Genomic DNA, 23,683 nt, shown 5'->3' with positions numbered 1-23,683 from the left:
AGTTATCTCTGTTTCTCTGTTAGCGTTAGAACAAGAGAAAATGCTGTAACTCCATCTAAACAGTCTCATTTCTCCTCTAAAGGTCAACACTAAGGGAATTTCTAAGCACATTATTTTCCTGGCACTTTGTTCTCACACCCAAATGAGCTTATTGACTTTAAAACCAACTTCTAAAGACAAGTAAAGGACATTTCTAAATCCTCAAATGATGGTGGAACGTCCTTCAACTGCCCCTTAAGAAATCTGTTCACCTATTTGTAATATGTTACTCTATTTCATGTCTCAAAAACTTCTTTTATAACCAAATATGTTTGCAAATAGGACATGACCATTCATGGCAAATCTCTTAGTACACTCATGTTTCTATATTGTTATATACAGCTAAAATATGAGATTCATTCTCTGCTTAAAAGCCCACAATGGGGAAAAAAGCTGCAAAGTGTAACTCATATTCTCAAGAAAAACCAAACCAAAACAACAACAACAACAACAACAACAACAACAGCAACAACAACAAAGTCTTAGCTCAATAATAATACAAAAGGCCTAGATTTTTTTAAGATATAGCTGATTTACAATATTATATTAGTTTCAGGTATGGAACATAGTGATTCATATGTGATTTATAGTTTATACTCCATTTAAAGTTATGATGAAATATTGGCTATATTCCCTGTGCTGTACAACACATCCTTGTAGCTTATTTGTTTTATACATAGTAGTTTGTACTTCTTAATCCCCTACCCCTAGCTTGCCCCTCCCCTCTTCCTTCTCCCCACTATTAACCACTAGTTTGTCCTCTGTATCTGTGAATCTGCTTCTATTCTGTTATCCAATTGTTTTATAGTTAAGATTCCACATATAAGCGATATCATGCAGTATTGGTCTTTCTCTGTCTGACTTATTTCACTGAGCATAATAGCCTCCAAATCCATCCAAATTGTTGTAAATTCTTTTTTATGGCTGAGTAGTATTCCACTGTGTATATGTATACACCACATCTTCTTTATCCACTCATATTTTGATGGATATTTAGGTTGCTTCCATATATTAACTATTATAAATAATGCACTATTAACACTGGGGTTCATGTATCTTTTCAAATTAGTGTTTTTGTTTTCTTCAGATACATACTCAGGAGTGGTACTGCTGGATCATATGGTAGTTCTATTTTTAGTTTTATGAGAAACCTCCATACTGCTTACCACAATGGCTGCATGAATTACATTCCCTTCAACACTGTACAAAGGTTTCTTTTCCTCTAAATCCTCATCAATATTTGTTATTTGTGGTCTTTTTGATGATAGTCATTCTGATAGGTGTAAGGTGATATCTCACCGTGGTTCTGATTTGCATTTCTCTGATAATTAATGATATTGAACATCTTTTCATGTGCCTGTTGGCCACCTACATGTCTTCTTTGGAAAAACATCTTTTCAGGTCTTCTGCCTATTGTTTGATCAGGCTGTTTGTTCTTTTGATGCTGTTGCTGTGTTGTATGAGCTGTTTATATATTTCAGATATTAAACCTTTATTGGTCATATCATTTGCAAATATTTTCTCCCATTCAGTAGATTGTCTTATCATTCTGTCGATGGTTTCCTTTGCTGTGCAGAAGCTTTTAAGTTTATTTAGATCTCATTAATTTATTTTTGCTTTTATTTCCTTTGCTTTTGGAGGCATATCCCCAAAAATATTGCTATGATTTATGTCAAAGAATGTTCTATGTTTTCTTACATGACTTTTATGATTTCCAGGCTTACATTTAGGTCTTTAATCTATTTTGAGTTTATTTTTGTATACGGTGTGAAAAAAAAGTTCTAATTTCATTCTTTACATGTGGCTGTCCCAGCACCAGTTATTGAAGATACTGTCTTCTCCTGCCTGTATATGCTTGCCTCCTTTGTTGTAGATTAATTAATTAGTTAACATAAGTGCGTGGGTTTACTTCTGGGATCTCAATTTTGTTCCACTGATCTATGTGTCTGTTTTTGTGCCAATATCACTCTGCTTTAATGACTGTTTCTTTGTGGTATAGTCTGAAGTCAGGGAGCATGATACCTCCAGTTTTATTCCTTTTTCTTAAGGATTGTTTGATTATTTGGGGTCTTTTGTGTTTCCATATAAATTTTTAAATTATTTGTTCTACCTCTGTGAAAACTGCCACTGGTAGCTTGACAGGGATTGCATTGAATCTGTAAATTGCCTTGGGCAGTATGGTCATTTTAACAATACTAATCTTCCAATCCATGAACACAGTGCATCTTTCCATCAACTTGTGTTGTCTGCAATGTTTTCCATCAATGTCTTAAAGTTTTTTGAGTACAGGTCTTTTATCTTCTTAGTTAGGTTTATTCCTACACATTTATTCTTTTTGATGTGATTGTAAATGGGACTGTTTGCTTAACTTCTTTTGTTGATAGTTTGCTGTTACTGTATAGAAATGCAACAGATTTCTTCATATTACTTTAGGATCCTACAACTTTACCAAATTCATTGATGAGCTTTAATACTTTTCTGGTAGCATCTTTAGTATTTTCTATATACAGTACCATGTCCTGTGCAAGCAGTGACAGTTTTACTTCGTCCTTTCCAACTGGATTCCTTTTATTTCTCTTTCTTGTCTGACTGCTGTGGCTAGGACTTCCAATGCTATGTTGAATAAAAGTGCTGAGAGTGGGTATCCTTGCCTTGTTCCTTATCTTATATGAAACACTTTCAGCTTGGTACCATTGAGAATGTTAGCTGTGTGCTTATTTTATATGGCCTTTATTATGCTGAAGTATGTTTCTTCTATACCCACCATGTTGTGAGTTTCTATCATAAATGGATGTTGAATTTTGTCAAAAGATTTTTCTGCAACTATTGAGATGATCACATGATTTTTATTCTTCAATTTGTTAATGTGGTTTATTACTGATTGATTTACCAACATTGAATCATTCTTGCATTCCTGAGAAAAATCCCAATTGATCATGGTGTATGATCCTTTTAATATATTTTTGGATTTGATTTGCTAATATTTTTGTTGAGAATTTGGACATCTATGTTCATCGGTGACATTAGCCTGTAATTTTCTTTGTGTGTGTGGTGTCTCGGGTTTTGGTATAAGGGTGATACAGATTTCATAGAATGAGTTTGGAAGTATTCCTCTTCAAATTTTTGGACTATTTTGAGAAGGATAGGTGTTAACTCTTCTCTAAAGTTTCTTAGAATTCACCTGTGAACCCATCTGGTCCTGGACTTTTGTTTACAGGGAGTTTTTTTTTTAATTAACGATTCAATTTCATTACTGATAATCGGTCTGTTCATATTTTCTATTTCTTCTTGGTTTAGTCTTAGGAGAGTGTACATTTCTAAGGATTTGTCCATTTTTTCTAGGTTGTCTATTTTATTGGCATATAGTTGGTCAGAGTAATCATTTATGATCCTTCATATTTCTGTGGTGTCAGCTGTTATTTCTCCTTTTTCATTTCTGATTTTATCTTTATTGATTCTGATTTTATCTCCCATTTTTTTCTTGATGAATCTGGGTAAAAGTTTATCAATTTTGTTTATCTTTTCATGAACCACTTCTTAGTTTCTTTTCTTTTCTTTTTTTTCTCTTTCTATTTCATTTATTTCTGTTCTGATTTTTATAATCTCTTTCCTTATACTAACTTTGGACTATCTTCTTTTTCTAGTTCTTTTTGGTGTAAGGTTAGGTTGCTTATTTGAGATTTTTCTTGTTTCCTGAGGTAGGCATGTATTGCCATGAACTGTCCCCTTAGAACTGCTTTTTCTGTGTCCCATAGATTTCAGATTACTGTTTTTTTTTTCATTTTCATTTGTTTCCAGATATTTTCTTTCTTTCTTTCTTTCTTTATTGAAGTATAGTCAGTTTACAATGTGTCAATGTCTGGTGTACAGCATAATGTTTCAGTCGTACATATATTACTTTACATATTTTTTCATTATAGGTTACCACAATATATTGAATATAGTCCCCCGTTCTGTTTCCAGGTATTTTTAAAATTTCCCCTTTGATTTCTTCAGTGGTTGTTTAGTAGCATATTGTTTAGCCTCCATGCACTTATGTTTTTTGAAGTTTTTTTTCTTGTAGTTGATTATAGAGTCATAGCTTTGCAGTCAGAAAAGATGCTTTATATGATTCTTAAATTTACTGAGATTTGTTTTGTGGCCTAGCATAAGATCTATGCTCCATGTATTTGAAAAGAATGTTTCTGCTGCTAGTTTTGGACTGAATGTTTATACACACACACATATATATATGTGTATATATATATATACATTTTTTTAATAAATATATATTTATTCCATTGGTCTAATGTATTATTTAAGGTCTGTGTTTCCTTATTGATTTTCTCTGTGGATTATTTGTTACTCTTCCAAACTCTTTAAAGTCCCCTACTGTTATTTTGTTAATGTCAGTTTCTTCCTTTATGCCTGTTAATGTTTGGTTTATGTATTTAGATGGCCCTATGTTGGGTGCATATACATTTATAATTGGTATATCTTCTTCTTGGATTGATCCATTGACCATTATATAACATCCTTCTTACAGCCTAGTTTTTATGTGTTATTTAACTTCTTTATATCCTGTGCTCTCATAATACCAGTTCATATGCCACCACTGCATATAAACATCTCCATTATTTCCATATGTTCTGCTTGCCCCCACTTAGAACATTGTTTCCTGTTGCTCTTCCAAACTCTCTAAACACTAACTCCAATATGAAGATTACTTTCAGGTAAAATATATATATATATATATATGACCCAAAACACTACTTAAGATACAGTACTTAAGAAACTATAGCATAATTATTAGTATAATTGTTGTCACAATTAAAAGATTGCAAACTGATGAGGCCCCTGTATAATTCCAGTGTTTAGCACAGAGCCTAAAACACAGCTGGTACATAACAAATTATTTTTGAAAAAAATAGTGTATCTGTGATTATTATCCACTTCTACTCACCAAACTAACATACTTTAAACCAAGACATGTCCCATTATCTTATCATATACTGCCTTAAGGCCAACTTTAAGCCCAACATGACAAAGACACAGGACTTTCAAGAACTATTCAATCCTACTGGCGAGAAGTGGTTGATTAATACAGTTAACAATTCAAAGCTATATGTGTCCATTCTTGAAATAACTGTGTCCATTTAATGACAAATAATGAATCTAAAACATGGGGAAAAATCTAGGTAATATTCCACTTAACTGCAACCACACCAATACCTTTTCCCAACTTTTTATTTAGTTTACAGGTTTTCTATTTAGTTTATAGGTTTTAGGTTCATTTTTTTCCTTCACCATACAAATACATTATATCTCTATGACATTTCACTTCATATTTGTTGATATGCCAATCTCTAAGCTATTTTATCACAAACAGAATAAATTTTCCATATCTTTATTAGATTTTTGAAGGTATGCCTATTGTTTCAATGTTTTAGCTTCTGAGAAATGACCCTTGAATACAGGATGAGTGGTTTTAATTTCACCTGAGAAAAGGGTAAGAAGAAAATGGTCTCACCAAATCCCAGCTTTTAGGTTTATAAATCAGTATCACCCTTGCTGGTGCTTCTGAATTATAAAAGAGAAGCACAATTCTCTCTACAACAATAACTGGTAAACACAATCATAAATATTCCACTACATCTTCATTCACAGTCTATTGGCTTGGCTACTATTACTAGTAACACTCCTCGTATCAATTATTACAGTACTATTTTGGCTACATTTAAAACACCACATGACCAATGAACAACAGAACCAGGGAAATATGCCATTGATGTTATTTCACTATTCCTACAAACACCAAGAACTGAGGTCAAATGGAGAACTGGGTATTAGTGAGAATAATTTGGTGACAAAACAGCATGAAGTCCCAATTCAGCCTCAGCATTCAACAAGAGACTGAGACCCTTGGGAGAGAACTAGCACTCTTTTCTGTTTTTTGTTCTTTTTTTCATTCTGGCATCTAGAAATTTTATTGCATTTTATTTCATGAGAGATCCATGAAAATGGATCTTATTTTTTTCCCAGGATTGTGGGTTCCTCTAAGATCAGGTTCTTGGAATGCACTGCAGCTAATTCAAAGAGAATGGGGTGGGGGCGGATTTTGTAAGGAAGAAAAATCAAGCAACTCCACTTCAGAGAGTGAGCAGAGTATCCTGGAGCCTAAGGAAAACTAATCATCGTGGGAAAGTCTATTGTGACTGAGAAAAGAATTTCCAAAATCAATGCTATTGAAATCCCCTCTCCCTCCAAAATCTAACATAATAATTAAAAAAACAAGCAACAAAAAAGCCGATCTTCACAAAAAAACTGCAATGCAAAAAAAGTCACCAGTTTTGACATTTGTTACTGCATTAGCATAAAAGTTAGAATACTTAAATTCTGCCTCTTTAATGGGGCAAACACTCTCATTGGCCCCTTATAATTGTAATTCAATTGTTCCCACGTATTTGACTTGAACTAAGAAGAAATTTTCATTTTGCCAGACTTGTCAAGGTATAGCCATAAATGATAACAGTTACAAAATGAAAGCATTTATAAGAAAGGGAAGTAATGGCTGAATAATCTTTCTAGCTCACTTCCACACAAAAGCAAAATCAAACCTTTGTTAATGATTACAAAGATAAGTAGTAAGCTATACTATGCCTTTAATTCAATGTGACTGTGCTATATTTTCCAATGCAGCAATAGTTTGACTACTGTATTCAAATTTGTTCAAGCGTATGGGGCTGTGTTATACATTCATATGTTTACATATTGTCCCCAAATCTCAGTGCCCCCTGAGAACTGGGTTATCAGGCTTACGTTTTCTAAGGACATTCTGTTTCCACATGAACCAAGCTATTAATCTGGAAGTTTTCCTTGGCCTAAGATTTCCTCCTCTTCTTGAGATGCTTGAAGTATATTGTACCCGGGCTTAATAGGCTGCTAATTCTGCGTTTAACACCCCTCCTCTATTTGACATCCCTCTACACGTAGCATATGATTGCCAACTCTAGAACACCATCCCCCCACTTTCCTCCTAATTACAATCTTCCTGCCCAGCATGTTCTAATAAGAAAGATGGAAAGATTCAGATCGAATAAACATCAGAAATAGGTGAGCCATTAGAAAAGCTATTTTTACTAAAGAAACTTTAGGAAGATGAAAATGTCAATAAAAGATAAACGTTGAAGCTGAAACTAGATCATAACATATCAATTCTACAGAATTATATACACGTCGACCCCTGAAAACCCTAGTACTGCAGACAACAGTAAAAGAAAAGAAGGAGAAGGTGGAACAGAAAGACCACCAAGATCTGAAAAGATAATCTGAAGCTTTTTATCTAAATTCTGTTCTTCCAAATTCAGAGAAGTAAGTATAGTCATGTTCTATCCCAGAAGAGAAAGTGTGTAAATCGTCACTTTCCAAAAGTGACATTAGAGAAGGAAGGAAATTTAACTATTATTTTAAAATAACTTCAGTCCTATAAACATGACACTGAACTTCAATTGTTAAAGCAAATGTTAAGGAATCAGTACAGATGACCCCTTTATGAGTCATGTGGTGAATCATCCAAGGCTATGGTCGTGGCGTGTGGAACAATGAGAGGCCACATCACAGAAAAAGGCACTGATATGAAACGCTTTACAGGATAAAGTGGATGTATTTTCATGACAAGAGAGCTTACACCTTGTCTTCTTAACCAAGCCCTACAGTATAGAGAATGTACGCGCACACTCAAGGAAAGCACTCCCACCTCGACCACTTCTACAGCGGGCACTGCTGGGCTCTCCAACGTGCCTGGAACAGGCCATACATTTTTCTAGGGTGGAAGCACTATTGCACACTCTCGGCTTTTCAATCAATTGACTTAAATAAATCTGGGCCAGTTTTTCAGTCTTCATGTTATCACTACCCCAAACTCTGAAACAAATGAATTGTGCATGCCTAATAGCAAATCTACAATGGAAGTTTTTTTTTTTTTTTTCCCCTCCACCTCTTCCTCCTCCTCCTTCTTTTCATAATATTTAAGCCCTGGCAATAAAACAATGGATCCTTGACATCTGGAAGTGATATATCTGTATAAATCTCCACATTAACAAATTCACACAAAAAACTCTTACAGAAAAAAAAATGCTACTAATTCATTGCCAACTGACTCACTCCAGCATGCCAGCCCCTTAGCATGTAGCATTCATCTCTGCTACAGATTTTAGGTATATTTTCTCATTTAATTTTCATAACGATCCTTTGAGGTTGATGGTATTATTACTCGTATTTTTAACTATTCCAAATTACTGCAAGTAGCAGAACTAAGAATGGTTTGCAAATAGCCGATATAATATTAAATTGTGAAAGCTGAGGGTCCACTATATCAAGAAGAATATGAGGAGATGGTGTTGGAGTCAATTTCCTTTCCAATCAAGAGCAGAATCTGCCCCCGGAACTGACTGCCTACCTTCCTTGGGCCTCTGTGCCGTGGATGCTGGTGTGCTCTGGGCACAATACACCTCCCGGGTCTGGATCCCACCTCCACAAACGGGTCCCGTCACATGCCAGTGGGGGTCCTGCTGCTCGAGGAGGAGAGAGACTTGGCATTCTTTCCATTCAGAGGTCCTCCAGGAATACCTGTTCGGTTTGATTTATTTAAAAGAAGAAGAAGAAGAAGTAAGGAAAATATAAAATTCCAAAGGAGACTTAAGTCATGACATCAAATGTGCATAATAATCTCTCTAGGACCAAATTCTGCCTACTGATAAAGAAGTTTACCAGCTTTGAATACTAAACCCCTTTTATTTCCTGGAGAAAAATCACAGCAGCCTATCATGCTAATAGTACAGGACAAGAGGAATGAAGGAAGGAAATATGGATAAATGGTAGATACGTCTCAGCCTTACAGCTCTAAGAGAATAAAAAATTAAAAAAAAATTAGAGGAAAGAGATGGAAACTAAATGAGCCTATTCGTAACAGGCGAACTTGTCATGGGGTTTCATTTCACGAACCTCTAAATGACTTTGTGTGAAAGTTGGTCTTTCTTTCCTAATTAGTAGGACACTGTATGAATGTGTGAATATATTATTTTAAGTGGACAGAGATTACCTCCAACTGTCCAATCTTCTTGATATAGGAAAGAATGCCTATCTGTTTGGCCCCACTGGGATAAAGGTATACATATTAAAAGTGAGTTCACAATGTGCCACTATATTTAATTGATGGGTTTTTTTTTTTTTACATATACAGACATGCTATTATTATAGGAAGGAATATATCCTCTTGGTTTATGATGGGTTGAGATCTACACTAATAGACACACACACACTTCCATACAAATAAGAGGAGAAAACACAATGAAGTTTGTACACAACTCACAGAAAACAAAACAACCATAACAACTTTGCACTCATAGCTGGAGGATTATTGCAGACAGAATTTCCTTTTGTGGTTTATTACAGCATTCCTGAAGCTCACAGCATTAATATAACCCTACAGCATTCACATAAATACCAACAGACATTAACTTCTGGAACAATGAACTAAATCTAAGAACATTCTTATATCTGCTGTCCCATTTCAGATTAAAGAAAAAAAGTTTTTTCAGTTCTATGATTATTAAAAAAAAAAAAACTGCAGCAATAAAAATAAACATCAGTCACCAGGGCCCAGGCCTTATAGAAACTAGAGTAAAATTGTCAGCAAAGCCCCTCACAATGGGCGCCATCATTCTAGAAAGCTTGAAAGCTGAGGATCACTTGTCTTGTGGAAAGCCCACTGTGGAAAAAGGATCTGGACAATCCTGAGGGGTTTGCGGTAACAAGATTCTTCTCCCTCTGCCTCACTACTTCATCTTCACAGGGTTTTCCAAGGGAACATCAGTCAGGGGGCTGGACAAGGGTCTGAAGTACAGAATTCAAGTCCTGCTCCTGCCAGGTAAATACAGACAATAACATGTTCCTAATTCTTGGGCATGAGAGACCGAGAAAAGGCCAGGTCTTCCCAGAGATGGTCCTTCTCCAGAGGTGATGCTCTGAAGCCCTTTCTTCTCCCTCAGATGGAGCTGCCACCCTTGGCTCCGTGGTCACTCAGGTAGAAGGGTCATCTCCCGTGTCTCTGAGTCCCAGGGCTCAGGAAGCTCTGGATTCTGGGGCAAGGCACAGTCGGGCAGGGGTGGGTTGGGTGGATGGTGACCACATTTTCATTTCAAATCTCTTGCTCCAAAGATCTCCTAAAAGAACTCTCTGGCTATTAACGAGGTCAGATACAGCCCTGACTCTGAGGTTCCTATGATAAAATTAGCAAAAAAGTTCAGCAAAAGGGGCAGAAAGGGGGCAGTGTGGTGTAGACAACAATCATGCATTAGAGTCAAACCGACCTGATTTGAATCTGAGCCTTGCCACTTACTAGCCATGTGACTTTGGCTGATTTTTGTCTTTCCATCTGTAAAACAGGGATAATAATACCAAATGTGGATCCTGGCATGTAACAAATGTTTGATAAAGGTTAAGTTCTCTTTTTTCTTAGATCTTTTTACACCTGCCTTTCACCCATTGCTGACACCGAAAACACACACACAAACACACACACACACACACACACAAAACTAACATTGTCTTTATGAGAATTTAATTAATTTCATCAAAAGTCCTAGCATTAGAGATCCAGGAATGCTGTGGTCTAACTTGCAGTAACCAAACTGCAGCAAAGAGCATAAAAGAAACTTAGAGAGTTTAGAATCATAGCAAGTCCCAAATAATCTGTTTGCAGTGTAATTTGTTTGAAAGGAATGGGCCATGCTGTATGAATTACTTTTTCAATTAATTTATCATGACCCTATAAGAATTAGCAATGGAGGAATTTTGGAAGTCATTATGGAGAAAAATGAAAAGGAAAGTTTAATGACTCTGGTTTTATATAAAGTAACAAAAACCCTGTTGGTATCTCATTAACCAAAAACACCCAAATTCCATTCACCGGCAAACTACAAATTCTCTAAAGACACAGAAGACATTTGTCACTATTGCTGTTTGTTTACTACCTCAGAGAAAACAGCAGCGTAGCAAGCGGCAGGGGAAAAGCACACCAGGGCAGGACTTCTATATTCCTTTTTTAAATGCGGATCTTTTCATGGTCTTTCCTTTTTATTTTTTTTCAAACGAGCTATCTATGTTTAGTCACAAATCACCCAGCAGCCATGAAAACTAAACAGCCTGAACTCCCGCAACTTGAGAAAGTGTCTCCAGGATCTGACAGAATAAGAAATCAAAGGAGCCTGCTCAGCTAAACAGTACTGGCTACCCCCTTTAGAAGTTGTTACAGGGAGAGTCCTCCAGCCTCCGGACAACCTGGCTTCCTGACTGCCGGGGACATCTTCAATGACGAACTCAGAATCGAAGACCAGGCCTTTCCCCCTTCGCTCTCCCAATTCTGATGCCCCTCAACACAGCCTCATTTGTCCTTCTGCTTAGGAGGGAAACGGAGGGGTCTCGAAGGCCAGCGTCTTGCCCCCAAGGGTGAGCAGGACTTTGAAATCGACTGTGGAAACGCTGCAGTGGAGGAGATTTCTATGCCATGAAAGCAATCAGTCCATGCCCATAGCCCCTTATGACCGTGACCGCAGGATCCACTTGTTTTGTCAAATGGTCGGGCTGAACAGGATAGACAAGGCATTAATTTACTTGGGCTTCCAGGGCATCGTGACAAATGCCCGAGTGATAATAATAATGAACAAGGCTTTCTATGTGCTTACTCTGTGCCAGGCACCGCACTAACAGATCTGGGTGCATTACTTCACATGCAATCCTCCCGGCAAGCCTATGAGGAAAACTTCATTTCCTCTCTCACAGATGGGAGAATTGGCAGAAAGAGTAAGCACTCTTCCAGCGTCACATAATCAAGGAAGCGGAAGAGCAGGGTTCAGAGTCAGGTGTATCTGATTCAAAAGCACATCTTCTTAATGAAATGATACTCTGGTAGTCTCAAACAGCGAATGGCAGACTCATGAAGGGTGGTCCGAGGATACAGAAAGCAAGTTCAGTAGAGGGTGGGCAGCTGTCTAGCCATTATGAGGACAAGTTAATGCTGGTCTTGGTCTCAGGAAATGCTTTCTGAACTGAAGCAAAAAAATAAAAAAGGAAAAACAATGAAAAATCCTTGGTTGGTGACAATGATACTGTCACTGACAAGTGACCCATAATATTTCACAAAATAATTCTCCTTGCAGTCTCAAGCGCAAATACAGTTTGAGAATATCTTACAGTCTCTCATTTTATGATTCAAACACTGTGGTCACATCGGGTCAAAGTTTAGCACTTTCAGGAGATATTTACAAGTTAAAAAGAGAAACAAAATAAAAGCTAAATAAAGGAATCTCTAACTGTAAAAATTCAAATTTCCACTAAATAGTACAACGACAGTTTTTTGAAGAGTAATGCCTTTTCAAGGCCCTTAAATCAAATTCCCATGTTGTTCCCTGGTCATTGTGAATGTGATGTACACCTGCTATCATCCATCCAGGTGAAAATGACGCCAATGCCCTACCATTAGTGAGAGGCCCCACTGTCAGACACTCTGGATCCCCGGACCTCTGACAAGGGAAATGCTTAAAACTCACATACTAAATGCACAGGAGACATGACTTGCACAAGAATATTTCAGCTAATATAAAGATATTGATGACAGACTGATGACAGAAAGGAAATCCGTAGGCAAAGAAACAGGCTGGACCAATATTAAGCAAATCACTTATTCAATCATACCTTTATTCCTCCTTTCTTTCAAGAAGTAACTCTTGAGCTGCAACTATGTGCGAGCCACAATTTCAGACAACAGAAATGCATAGCAGTGAGCAGGACAAAGCCCCTGACCTTGGGAAAATGACCTTCTAGTAGGGCACAGACAGAAATGAACCAATACGTAACTTGGGATCAGATAACGTGTCCATCAAAGAGAGATGGACAAGGAGAGCTGTTTCAGCACCATGACCAGGTAAGTCTTCAGAAGCCTGACTAAAATGAAGGAGCGAGAACAAGAAGAGGTAGGCAAGGAGCACGCTGGGCAGAGAGGAGCATGTTCAAAGGCCCCAGAGAAGGAGAGTATTTCGTACTTTCCAGGACAGCACAGAAGCCAGTGTGGTTGGGCACACGGGTCACGTCAGGAGGCAGATGGAGTGAGGGGCTGTCAGAGGCCAGGCTACAGAGAGCCTTGTAGGCTGGGGAAGGACTGTGAGTGTCATTCCAAATATGCCAGGAAATTATTGCAAAGTTTTGAGGAGAGCAGTAATATCATGATGCGATTGAAATTTTTAAAGAATCCCCCTGGCCCCTGGGTGAAGAATAGACTATGGGGAAGTGGATTAAGAGAGAAGAATCTGGAAGCCTTTGACAGTCCAGGAAAGATGATGGTGGCTTCAACTGAGGCAGTCACAGTGAATGTGATGAGAAGTGATGAGATTCTGGATATACTGTGAAGGTGGGGAGGACCTTCTGCTTGAGCAGGCAGATAGCTAGAAATGAACAGAGAAAGAGGGGCACTGGCCAAAAGGCAGGAAGCCACACATCCATACATGTATACATACATGTGAACAACGGGGGTCCTTAGGCAGAGAAAAGTAGAAACCTCAGGACTGATAAGAAATCACACATTTAAGGGTGATAAGTGTCCTGGAGACAGGCCAAGAAAGGTGGGAGAAGCCAGGAATCTCCAGTGTCCAAATGTAACATTTTGCTCATTATGCCCTTATTACAATAAAATTAGCCTTGCAGATGAGAAGTGCCCATCATGCACTTTTGCCATGACACTTCCAATCTAGGCTAAATAAAGACAAAATTCATTCCTTCCCTCGGAAAGGTGGAGCTGGGATGAAAATCAGGGAATATGACCCCAAACCTCTCCTTCCCCAGTGAATATTCCGCCCATTAATTTTTACACCCTATGCAACTAGTTTGCCAAAGAAACTCAGCTTACGTGGGCCTGCCCACACTCCCCTTGAGAGTGTACTATCCATCCCTTAATAAATCCCCACTTTACTTTCTCAATCTCCGTGTCTCGTCTCTGAATTCTTTCTGTGATGAGACAAGAAACTAATCTCAACCAACACTTCTAACACATTTAATGTAGGTGGGAGAGAAAGAGAGGAGTGAAGAATGATTCCAAATTGTTTTTACCCCAAGTACTAGCAGCACAATTTCTTGGCACTGAATTCTTATGTCAGACAGCCCAGGAAAGGGGACAGGAACCCAGACATCAGGGCAGCCATTTATTGTAACTATAAAATTCAGTTTTCTTCATTTACCTTCTAGAATCTGTTTCCTGAATCTTCCTGCCATGTCTGAAACTTGCTGCACAATTTCTTCATATGTACCCCATAATTTATGTCTACTCTTAGGAAATGGTCAATAAATGTATCCACATGATACACAGTAAAAGGTAATAGTAAATATTTAACCATTCTAAAAAAATACTGCAATTTTAAAAGAAGAAACCAAGATTAAGCCAAAGAAAGAAATTTCTAATGGTGGGAATACATATTTCCATCAAGAGATAGAGGAGACAAATTCTGGATTAGGAAAAGCTACTCTAGGCCTTGAAATTCAATTGTTTGGGTGGCCGGCTTGTCTTCCTGCGAGTGATGTTGTCTAACCCAAGGACCCAAGGAATCCTGTATTCAAACTGTTCTCCAAATGCAAGAGGGGGAGGGTAGAAGGAGTAAGGAATGGATTCATTGTTCTGAAACACAGAATAGAGACATCCTAAATTAGCAAAGCCAAAATTAGAAAAATAGGCACATTTAGTGACTATTTTTAAAAGACCTCCATCCTACTAATGTGGCATAAAGTGATTCTAATAGCAGTAGGATGGCAGGACCATCAGAGTTTTATAGCAACCTCTGCCCTTTAGAATGCATGCACTGTCACTTTCAGAAGGCTTAAAATTGCTTACAAAGTGTGGGTTTCTTTTCTGTTTCTTCTAAAGGCTTAGATTTAAAGCAAAGCGACACAGAATAGGATCTTAAGTGATTTAATGATGACAGATTGAATGAGTAATTGCACTAGTTAATGATCATGTTTTGACTAAGCACGTATAGATCTGCAAACACTCTTGGAATCGAAACCCTAGTGCAAGGTATTCAAATTAAATGCGCGTATATTAAAAATCAGTGTACTGCAGCATGACTAATTTATGATAATGTCTGTTGTCCTTTTAAAGTTGTAAATGCATTCAGAAAAGAATTAACTTGAAATTTTTTGCTGAACAGATGACCAAAATAAAGGGAACTGATCAAGCTTTATACATTTTACGCTCTAGTAATTTTTTATTGAATTGAATGGGACTATTGATTATGGAAAGCTACTCTGAAGTGCAAAGCTCTTTGCTCTTCAGCAGATGGCTCTGGTAGCCAAACTCCACATATGTATTATTAATAGACTTCTATCACCATGCACAGCACTCAGCAGTACGTTAACTTTCTTACACCAACAGAGGAACAAATCTCCCATCCAGGAGAACTGAAAGTGGCCCAGCGGGGACCCATGAAACTACATGCACCAGTAACAGATGGACTCCGTAAAAAAGGCATCAGTCGCCTTCCGTCGAAACAATTCACAGATTCTTTGAAACTGCTGTTTCTTTCCTGAAACAGATTTCCCAGAGGGTTCCAGGTCATGACTCCTTTGCTCCTCAAGTGCTACAGAAAAGCTGCTTAATTAACACAATTTAAAAAAAAAAAAAGGTTCCTTAAAGAATCCATTAATTCATTTAACAACCATTTACTGACCTCCTATGATGTGCTGTGGTAAACAATCAGGGGAAAAACATACAGCAGACGTGGTAGGTGGTGTGTGTGCTTTTTTTCCGGAAGGCAAACTTTTACAAATTCAGGTTGTGAGATCATTTCTCACTCTTTTTGAAGCTACTCTTATATAACCAATGAAGACAGAAACTTCTCATCTGGAAAAGCAGACACACTTAGCAAAAGCAAGGCAGCCGTTGGGGACCATGTCACATCAAGGTCCATTCCCTCCCTGGGTAGATATCCTTAATTTAGTCTCCGTGATGATGCCTATTTTAGATGCTCTTTATAAGAAATGACTTTAAATCCCTCACATCCATCATAGACTAAGTATAGGCGTGGAATACAGTCCCCTGTGCATAAAATATTGTTCTCAAACGGCCCTACATTTGAACATTCGTCCATTATCTATGGAGCCTTTACTCTGAGCCAGGTCTTTCATAGGTGCTGCCCTTCCTTTATAAGGTAGAAGAGAAAAAAATAAAGAAACAAAAAAATCCATATCCAGAGGTTTGGGATGATGTGTGGGAACATAACTCACTATTCAACACCCTTAAAGAACATGGTTATGAGGTTCTAGATGCTCTAGTTTTTAATGAGCATATTATACAGGATTCTTAAGATAAGTGAATTCAGAGTGAAATTTCCTGACTCCTCCAGCAATCAGCAGTGACAGGCTGAAGCAGGTGTGGAACAAACATCTCTTCATGACGTGCCAACCCCGTTCCAGCACACACTCCACTGCAACAGGCAAGGGAAGCCAATACCAAGCCAACTTTACCACCATCGCTCCTCTTGGCTCCTTTCCTGGCTTCAGCATTCATCTAAAAAGATCCATCAGCTAATCCCCAGAGCTTCCTCAAGGAAAAGCAATTTTATCTAGAAAATCTAAAATTGGGTTCAGTGCCTTAAAGTGAAACAGGCTGGTCACAGGGGTTGTTTTACAAGCAAGTCAGAGCGGGCTGCAGGAGACCTGTACAGATTTCTCAGTATGAGTCTGCATGCACAGACCTTTTACAAAGAATCTCTAGTTCACCCATAATAAGGATAAATTCATAACATACTAGAGATAAGGAGGGATGGATTATGAGGCCCCCATCTATTCAGTGCCAGAACGGAATATTGAATCAATGTTTAAGAAATTGGCTTTTCTGTGCAGCAATATTGCACAGACTATGCAACACTGCCAACGATGCGGCTTCTGCCTTGAGATCTTCTTGAAAGTTTTACTCTAAGTTGGTCACTGCCACTTGTAATAGTGCTGTCCTATATATGATTTTAAACTTGAAATGATCATTTAAGAGGTAGAAGAGCCATTTTTGCATGACAGTTGTTGCCTCCTAGTAAGATGGTGGAATTGTCTGGTAGATCATCTGCGGTTTCGTTTCCAAAGAGATGCTGACATTTTTCAGTATTCTTGGCTGTTCCAGTGTCTTCATCTGGAATGAGCTCTCTACTTAAGCACAAAGGATCTAAAGTCATAGCTGTTCCAGTATCAGGTCACATCTCAGCTATCTGTGTCCTCTCTCCATATGCTAACTAGTAGACAGGGCCACCTTATCATTTATGGTCTTAGAATGCTTTTCAGCTCTCTTAGTTGAGACTCTGATCTAACACTTTCAATGTTAACTGGGACATAAGAAAGTTCCCAAGTGCCAAGGTACCTTATAAAACACATACCTTTCAATGTTTTGAGGCAGAGAAAAACATAATGCTTAAGGTCATGCTGTGCAATAATAGGAGATAATCACACCAAGAGAAAACGTGGCAAGTGACAAGAAGATTGATCCCATCTCTCTCATTTTCATCCCGACCCCATAATATACAATGTGAGCTCTTAGTGCTACATTGAGGTGTGGGCATAAATTTACAAGTACACTGTATAATGCTGAAGGAAGGGGTTCTAGGAGTCTATGTATATCTTGGTGAAAAATACCACACTTTTGAAACAAGCTTAAGGCTACACAATGCTAACTCCGATCTACATTTGACCCTTGAACAACTTGGGGTTGGGGGGGTGACCATCCTCCGTGCAGCCAGCAAATGTGCTATAAATGATAGTCAGCCCTCTGTATCCACAGTTCTGCAGCCATGGATTCAACCAACCTCAGATCGTGTACTATTGTTAATAATCACTATTGAAAAAACTCCACAACTAAGAGGACCTGTGCAGTTCAAACCCATGTTGTTCAAGCATCAAAGGTAGTTCTAAAATTTCCCAGGTTAGCTTAACATAGGCTGGCCTCTGGCTCCTTTCAGGTTAACTTAATGCTAGTTGTCCCAAGGCACTGCTGTTCTGCTCTCAGGGAGCTCTTCTAGAGTGGGCTCCTCTTGGTCACAGTTCCTTTCACAGAATCATGCCTTACTGATGGACACCCACGGTGTCTGCAGTGAAGATGCTCATCACTGGAGTCTGGCTGGTGCAAAGCATCATCCCCTCTCCCCCCAGCTATGCAACTAAAACCTGTTTTGAGCAGTATTAATACGCAGGAACTAGAGCATTCCTCTACCTCGCCTCTTCTTAGAATACTCTTCCTCTTCTTCCCTGAAAGGCTAATTTCCTCCCTTCCTTCATGCCACTCTGGCCCAGATCCTGCTTGTTCAAATGAGGCTTCTCTAATAACCATCTTTAATTCTGTCTAATCACAGCATCCCAGAAACCTCTCCTCTTTACCCTGCTCTAATGCTTTATTTTTTCCAAATCTCATACACAAAGTATATAGTTTAGTACATTTATTTGGTATATCTTCACTAAAATTCACAAGATGGGAGTTGGGGGGCGGTTGTCTAATCTGTTCCCTGGAGTATCCCAAACACTTAATGTAGTGCTTGGCACATCACAAGAGCTCAGAGTGTATTTACTGAATAAAGGAACATGTCTCCTATCACAGAGATGGTGGAAGGGTAAGAGCCAAACCATATTCTAAGAGAGGACATTTCCCTGCAGGGGAGAAGGATGGGGAATTAGATTGCTTGATGCACATGAACTGCTCATGAATTCTGGAAAAGGAGAAATGGACACTTTTGTTCCCTAAGAGATTTTTGTTTCCATTTCCCTTGTTCACAATGAATTTTAATCACTAGTGTCAAACTAGAAACAAGAGTTAGCACATCGCCTTTACGCTTTCCTGTGGTAGAGGCCACAGCTCGGATTTCAGACAAACAAGAATGTCAGCCGATGCTAATTTGGTTGCTGTTATTTACGCATTCTCCTTTCCACAACCAAGTGGTATCATTAGTTAACACATCATTCTCCCTAGGAAACACTGGTTGGTATCGAGTTGGTATTCAATTTTCTAAGACTCTTATTTCCTACAGATTCACTCTCTGAGAAGGCTTTTAGTAAATGTCATACTCAGTAACTTTTCCAAATAGCAGAACTAGAGGTCCAGGTCCATCTCCAATGAACTGTGTCAGGCCTGGCTTTCAGATGTTGAGTTTCAAGCAAATGAATCTCAATACAGAAATTAATCTTGGGTACCTCTGGAAGTATCACCATTCTACGTGTTTTTGTTGGAAAAACTGGTACATATGAATATGTGTATATGTGTGTATATCCCTTCATCTGAGCATGTGACTTCACTGTGACTACCGAGAGCAGCAGTGTGATGTACTGGAAAGGGCACTGACTTTGAAGCCAAATGGATTTCAAACTGAATCTGAACAATATCAATTTACATCCCTTTTACTCTCAAAAAATGTCCCATTTGGAATAATAAACTCTATATTATTCTAAATAATCTTTATAAAATCTCTGATTGTGATTGGCCAACAGTAGATACCCCATAAAAGATAGCCATTATTTAACAAAAGTTGATCCAACTCAACTTTCTCAGCATCATCAAGGAGGCACCACTCTGACTTCTAAGAGATTTATAACAGTTATTAACAAAGAAAAGAGTAGAAAAAAGTGGAGGGATATCCGTAAATCAAAAAACTATTGAAAATATCAGGAAAGGTCATCAGCCATTCCATGAAAGAAAGGAAAGAAAAAAGCACCAATGCCATGGTCATCATTAAACCCAGATTCTATTCTCAGCAGCCTAACATTGAGAACCCTCCTAAATTAGGCTTCTGTAGGGAAAAAGAATCTCCAGATCACCCAAAAGAAATAACCGTTAAGTTACCACAGTATGCCTCCCCAGGAAAGGAGGGATTCTCCTTCTGGAAGAAGTGAACTCACCTGCAAATAGCAACAATAAGGGTCGACCAGTACTCTCGCAGTGCCTCCTACGTGCTGAGCACTGGGACAGACAGTGCTAGTCTGCAGCTGTTCAACTTTCGACACAGCCAGTCTAATTAGACACATTTTGTTGAAGAGGGAAGTGTCTTAGAGAAGTCGCAGAGCTTGCCCAAGGACACACAGCTAACAAGTGAGGGTGCTGCAATTCACCCAAGGTCCATCCAGGTTCAAAAGGGACAGAGCCCTCAGGTTTCAGTTCCAATCCCACGCTTTGCCCCAGAATTAGTGTCGTGAAAAGACTGGGAGAATTCTGTGACGGTGGGTTACTCTGTGAAGGATCATGAACTACATCTCCTTTCTCTACTTTTCAGGGAAGAAATGATACAAATTGAAGGGGTCATTTTAGTAAAGAATGAACAATTCATATGTAAGGAGTATGTTAAATTGAGTCTGATTTCAAAGGTGAGGCAAAGGAAGTGAGTGACTAAGAACCTATAACCAGAAACTAGCTCCTCTACCCCCCCGCCCCACACAGGCGTTATTTCCCGTGTAAGGAAGAGCCAGGCCCATCAACAACACGTGCTGAGTGTGAACCCACTTCCCCTTCACGTCTCCCCAGGTGATTACTTCTTTGCCTCATTTTATTTTTCACTCAGAAAATGACCTCAAATCTTAGACACTATCAGAAACTATAGAAAAGGTCTATCTAAAACAGCTACAGATTTAAGACATAGTTCAGGACCACTGAACACATTAGCACCCATTCATCCCTAAAGACTTCTGAATAACCAGTCCCAGTGATTTCTGTTATTATCAGACTGGGCCCATCAGGAGCCAACAACCAGAAGAAAACACAATGGAGGCCTTTACCGAGGGCTATACAACCAGGCAGAATATAACCAATATCAAGATATTAAAATATAGCTACTAACTTATGTCGATCCTTTCCCCAACAGTCTCTGGTTCCCTAGGGACTCTGGCATAGGAGCAGTGCCCCAGGGTGGCAGTGACTTTTACAGAAAGAGCAGCATTAGAATCAAGCTGCTGCCACTCATTAGCTATGTAACCTCAGAAAGTATTTCCTCTCTCTGAGCATCAGTGTCCTCATTTGCAAAATGAAGATGCTATGAATGGCTTCTTAGGCTGTCAGAAAAACTAGGTGTGATATGTCAGGTAATAACTAATGGCCATTAAGCATTTATGATGTGCCAGGCGGTGGATGAAGTACCATTAGCAGAGGAGGAAACTGAGGCACTAGATGTAAGTCATCTGCCAAAATTCACACAATTAGAAAGGCACAGAGATAGGACTGGTGGCCAGGGAATCGACAGAGCCCATGCTCTTACCCCACCGTGCTGTACTGCTTACTTTGAAACTGTGTACTGAGTAAAGACTCAACAAATATGAGTCATAGCTACAGTCACCGTTAACATCCCTGCACCACCTAAAATGAGGTCATATGGAACATCGAATACTCACGCCAAAGAATACACAATACCTGGGACATGGCTGCAAGAGTTCTCCTTCTACAATGCAGGCTTCTTTCTCGAGCAGTTCAGGGCAATCCTTTCCACCTCCAATAGCGATGTGCTTCACAGTCCGGCTCCTGCTCCTAAATCCTGGTGAGAGACTCCCCGAACGGCACGTCTTAGAGCAGGGGCCCCAGGAGGACCACTCGGTGGTTTCACAGTCCTTTGGCAAGATGCAGGACTGGACAGTCAAAGGGAAGGAATCTTGCATGCAAAGGCTGAAAGAACAGAAGCAGAAAACAGCAGGTCATAGATTAAGTGGATTCAACCAACATTATGAAGTGCCTATTCTGGAAAAAAAGGGAAAAAAAATCTGAGATCTAGCGTAAGCTTTCAAGTAGAAGGACTTTTTGAAAATGTTAGAGGCATCATGATGAAATATTGGAGGACATACATTTTAAGGATGAATGCTCTATTTCACTTTAAACTGTGAAGTTACTTCACTCTCGCAAGACACATACGTAAGGCGAGTCCATCTGGTACCTTGTCCAGAGCATCATCAGAAATAATGGGGGTGGTTCTTCTTCTGTGTTTTCACCTAGGATCCAGCCTATAGTTACCATTTACTCACTGGTTGCTCGGTGTGACACCTGTGCTGTACTTTGCAGACACTTTCTTACAACAATCTGATGAGTTTACATATTATTATGTCCATTTACAGACGAGAAGACTTAAGGTCAGGAAGATTAAATCATTCGTCTAAGGTCAACCAAAGGTAAATGCAAGCTCCAGCATATAATCTATCCACTCTTTTAAACACTGGGCTATTAAAAAATAAACAAAGGCGGTATTATGTATCCCCACACTATTAGGCTCGGAGCATCAATTTCCACATCTTCAAAATTCAAGTGCTTTCAAATACTCACAATGTAACTGGAAAACAGATAAATAAATAAAAGGATCAGATCATGTGACAGCCTAAACATAAAAGCATTTGTAAGGATGAGGAGAAAAAGTGATGAGGCAGAGATGGACCACCTGGGGAGTCTGTGGGTAGGGGTGAGCATGAGGGGATTTCTAAGAGAGAAGGGCGATATGAGCTGCATTTTAAAAGATTAATAGGAGCTTCTCAGGCACAGAAAGAGAAGTATTGTAAGTTAAGGAAGTAGCAGATTTAAAGCCTTCATACAAATTCGGTGGGCATGGGAACCAGTGGCATGCTGGAGCTGCATATATTGTTTCACAAGAAGCAACTGTTATATTCTCAGGAATTTTGCAAGCCAGTTGATTTAAGTAGCTTAAAATTGGCCATGGTAGGAGTACTTACATAATAGAAATAGGCAAATTATACAAATCAAGCCCCTCCACCCTACCCCCAGAACTGGTGGTCAAACATTCGCAAGAACACCAACGGGGGAAAGTAAAAGCCAGTTTGTCGTGTCGTAAATGTGCTCATTTATAAAATAAAATTCAAAGAGGAAAGTGAGTAAATATTAGGTATGCAGTTCTTCAAAAGGTATGTCTGGAAAGGCTTCCTGTCATAGACTAAGGAATTTGGATTTAGTCGAGCATTAAATACTTTTAAGTGGAGTAAAGTCAGACTTACACAGAAAGATGACAGTTTATTCATTGGCATTCTTTTCTTTTCACTTTATTATTTTTGGTCTTTCCCTTATTCAGTCAAAGGCACCCATTACTTTGGGGAATAAGAGGATAATTTCGACAAGACTGTAAATGAAAGAAAGGGTCAGTGTTCAGAAACTGACTTTCAAAGCTGGGCCCATGAAACCCAGTGGAATAATGGGCTATAGATAGGATTTAGCAATGGCTCCTTTCTATGCATTTAAAAAGTGAGAAGTATTAAAGTGTTCCCAAATTTCTGACTTGGGAAAATATGCAGATTAAGGGAGCCACCAACAGAAATAGATTATAGACGAAAGCATGTGGGGGAGAATAAAATATGTTCATATTTGACCACACTGATGAGTAAATTATAGTGAGACTGAAGCCACAGAGAGTATGGCTTTCAAGAGTCACAGTAATGTGATATAAGATAAACCTTTGGTCTGAGATTTTTAAAAAGTCTATCCAGATCATATTATCCCCTTCAAAAAAAAAAAATCATTACCATTACTCACTCTAATTAGATATTTGGGGGGCTTGGGGTTGAGACAAAATAGGAAGAACCTCTCCTGAAAAAGCCCCACCTAAGTCAGAATGTGTGATCA

At 38.7% G+C, this 23,683-nt stretch overlaps 1 protein-coding gene across 1 annotated transcript in view; it reads right to left on the bottom strand.

Moving 5' to 3' along the window:
- THSD7B (thrombospondin type 1 domain containing 7B) overlaps nt 1-23,683 on the bottom strand; it is a 764,170-nt gene that overhangs the window by 468,817 nt on the left and 271,670 nt on the right. Inside the window, exons 4-5 of the mRNA XM_064484730.1 lie at nt 21,485-21,733; nt 8,477-8,646 (exon numbers count right to left, since the gene is read on the bottom strand). Coding sequence (XP_064340800.1) covers nt 8,477-8,646; nt 21,485-21,733 — 419 coding nt within the window. The remainder of the gene's footprint in view (nt 1-8,476; nt 8,647-21,484; nt 21,734-23,683) is intronic.

This window comes from Camelus dromedarius, chromosome 4, assembly GCF_036321535.1.
Source record: "Camelus dromedarius isolate mCamDro1 chromosome 4, mCamDro1.pat, whole genome shotgun sequence".
Taxonomy (NCBI): domain Eukaryota; kingdom Metazoa; phylum Chordata; class Mammalia; order Artiodactyla; family Camelidae; genus Camelus; species Camelus dromedarius.
This window is presented reverse-complemented; position numbering and strand designations above follow the sequence as displayed.